Source organism: Aquarana catesbeiana, linkage group LG08 (genome assembly GCF_042186555.1).
Source record: "Aquarana catesbeiana isolate 2022-GZ linkage group LG08, ASM4218655v1, whole genome shotgun sequence".
NCBI classification, from domain to species: domain Eukaryota; kingdom Metazoa; phylum Chordata; class Amphibia; order Anura; family Ranidae; genus Aquarana; species Aquarana catesbeiana.
Window position 1 is genome coordinate 22,967,033 of NC_133331.1, and position 2,976 is coordinate 22,970,008.

General features: G+C 42.8%; 1 protein-coding gene across 1 annotated transcript; it reads left to right on the plus strand.

The window, feature by feature from the left end:
* Nucleotides 1-1,111: 1,111 nt before the first annotated feature.
* LOC141105240 (olfactory receptor 1J21-like) lies at nucleotides 1,112-2,056 on the plus strand. The gene has a single exon (XM_073595127.1). It carries the CDS (start codon nucleotides 1,112-1,114, stop codon nucleotides 2,054-2,056), a length of 945 nt encoding a protein of 314 aa, XP_073451228.1.
* Nucleotides 2,057-2,976: the final 920 nt, after the last annotated feature.

Below are 2,976 nucleotides of genomic sequence, written 5' to 3' on the forward strand. Positions count from 1 at the left end.
CCTCAAAACTAAATGTCATGCATGAAGAAGGGGTCCTGTGTGACTCCAAAATGTTGCACTACACTGTTTGTAATTAGGGATGAGCCCAATGTTCAATTCGAGCGTAAGTTTGACACGAACATCGGGTATTTGTCTGTTCACCGAACAGTGAACAATATGCGGTGTTCGGGGCAAATTCGAAAGCCGCCGGAACACCATTAAAGTCTATGGGACACTAACATGAAAAATCAAAAGTGCTTATTTTAAAGGCTTATATGCAAGTTATTGGCATAAAAAGTGTTTGGGGACCCGGGTCCTGCCCCAGGGAACATGTATCAATGTAAAAACATTTTTTAAAAACATTTTTTTCGGGAGCAGTGATTTTTTAAATGCTTAAAGTGAAAGAATAAAAATGAAATATTCCTTTAAATATCGTACCTGGGGGGGGTGTCTATAGTATGCCTGTAAAGTGGTGAATTTTTCCTGTGTTTAGAACAGTACCACAGCAAAATGACATTTCTAAAGGAAAAATTGTCATTTAAAACTGATAGCGGCTGTAATGAATTGTTGGGTCTTGGCAATATAGATAAAACTCATTGAAAAAAAGAGGATGGGTTCCCCCCCCTAGTCCATTACCAGGCACTTTGGGTCTGGTATGAATATTAAGATGTTCCCTGGGGCAGGACCCAGGTCCCCGAAACACTTTTTATGACAATAACTTGCATATAAGCCTTTAAAATGAGCACTTTTGATTTTTCATGTTCATGTCCCATAGACTTTAACAGTGTTCGTGTGTTCTGCTGAAATTTTTGCCTATTCAGGATGTTCTGATGCGAACCGAACCTGGTTGTTCGGCTCATCCCTATTCGTAATGTGATCTTTAAAAAAAAATGTTTTGATGTAATTGAAGATTCTTGGTGAGCTGGTGAATATTTACATTGTGATAGCTGTGATTGGTCACAGCAATCACGTGGTGCAAGGCCAAGCACCACAAAGGGGAGGCCATTTTAAAATGCCTTCCTGCCTTCAAGGAGCAGCAGTTCAGTTGTTTATGTATGACAGCCAGAACGCAAGTGGTTAAATAAATAAAAATAGTAAAATCCATTTTTTTTTTTATTTCCATGCAAGGAAGATGGAGGAATGCTCAAACATTACAGAAAATGTGTTCTACATTTCAGCTTTTCCTATCTCTGAAACTGGACAATGTCTCCTTTTCACTGCAGTTTTATTGATGTATCTGATGGCTGTCCTTGGAAACATGACCATTGCTGTATTGGTGTGTCTGGTTCCCCAGCTCCATACTCCAATGTATTTCTTCTTGAGTAATCTTGCTATTAGCGATGTTATATATGTTTCAGTTACACTTCCAAAACTGCTCTCCATACTCCTAACACATGATCATTGGATTTCTTTTTCTGCCTGTATGACCCAGGTGTACTTCTTCTCATTGTCAGCTGCTTGTGATATACTTCTACTGACCTCCATGTCCTATGATCGGTACGTAGCAATCTGTAAACCATTACAATATTCCTTACTCATGAGTAAAGATGTATGCCTTTCACTGGCTCTGTCCCCTTGGCTTATATCTGTGACTAATGCAGCAGCCCATGTGTTAACCACTTCTCTATTATCCTACTGTCTCACACAAAATGTTGACCATTTCTTTTGTGAGCTGAAAGAACTGTATGCAATAACCTCTAGTGATGCTACAAGCAGAAACATATTTATGTTAAGTGAGGATGCATTGTTGGCATTTTTTCCTTTTTTGCTTATTATGACCTCCTATGTATTCATCATCTCCACCATACTGAAAATTCGTTCCTCAAAGGGACAGCTGAAAGCTTATTCCAGTTGTACCTCCCACCTCACTACAGTAATATTATTCTATGGTCCAATAATTATATTGTATGGCAAACCAGAATCTGAAGGTTCTAAGGAACTGGACAAGTTGCTGACCTTGCTTTATACAGCTGTGGTTCCAATGCTCAACCCATTTGTCTACACTTTAAGGAACCAAGATGTTTTGAATGCTATACAAAATATAAAAAGGAAGCGGAACATGGTTTTCCTAAAATAATACATTTCAAAAGGTAATAAATATATCTTATTAGAGTCAAACTGTCAGGTCACCTGTATCCAGGTGACAGATGCACCCCGTTGGGGTCAGGAGTGCACCGCTATGAGGACCCTGTGGACCCTAAGGCTGACTCCTGTGGATGGAACTCGGGGTGGTTCAGGAAGGCAGGTCCCCTGGAGCCCAACACGGATCCCACAGTGAGTTAGACCATAGATTCCCCAGGGTGCGGAGTCTAAGAGCCAGCAGGTGTTCACCAGAGCCTCTAGTGGTGAGGATGGACTGGGTTGCAACTGGCTCCAGTTCTCGGCCCCCAGGGTCTCCCAGCTCATGCTCACGGTAGGCTACAGGAGGATGGAGAGGAAACAGTAGCCCAGGACAGCAAGGGATAGTAGGGAGGTAGCCAAATGTCGGGGCAGCTAGCAGACAAGGATAACAGAGAACACGCCAAAAGTTAGGGTAACAGGCAAACAGGGATAGTCGAGAATGCGCCAAAGGTCAGAGTCACAAGCAGACAGGGACAGTCGGGAACACGCCATATCGGTAACAGAGACAGAGACAAACTAGAGCACATGGCAAACAGGAAGCCAAACACACAATATTGCACGGCAAGGCAGGCTTGGAGAATACGGTGTTAAATAGTGGTTCCTGTTGAGGCTAGGGTGGAGCCACACAGAGGGAAGATTACTTAAGCATGCAGGTGTGAGAGTACAAGCCTCAAGGCTGATACACAGACCAGGTAAGAGACAGACAGGTCATGAATGTATAACTGAAAGGTCATGACAGTACCCCCCCTCTTACCAGGCCTCCCCCTCCCCCGCTTTAGACCAGGCTTGGAGGGGAACTTCAAATGGAACTTCCTCAGAAGACGAAGTGCAAAGACTTCAGATGCAGAAATCCAAGATCTCTCCGTAGGACCAAAA

Coding starts and splice junctions, on each gene's coding strand:
- LOC141105240 (XM_073595127.1), top strand. CDS start 1,112: ATGGAGGAATGCTCAAACATTACAGAAAATGTGTTCTACATTTCAGCT.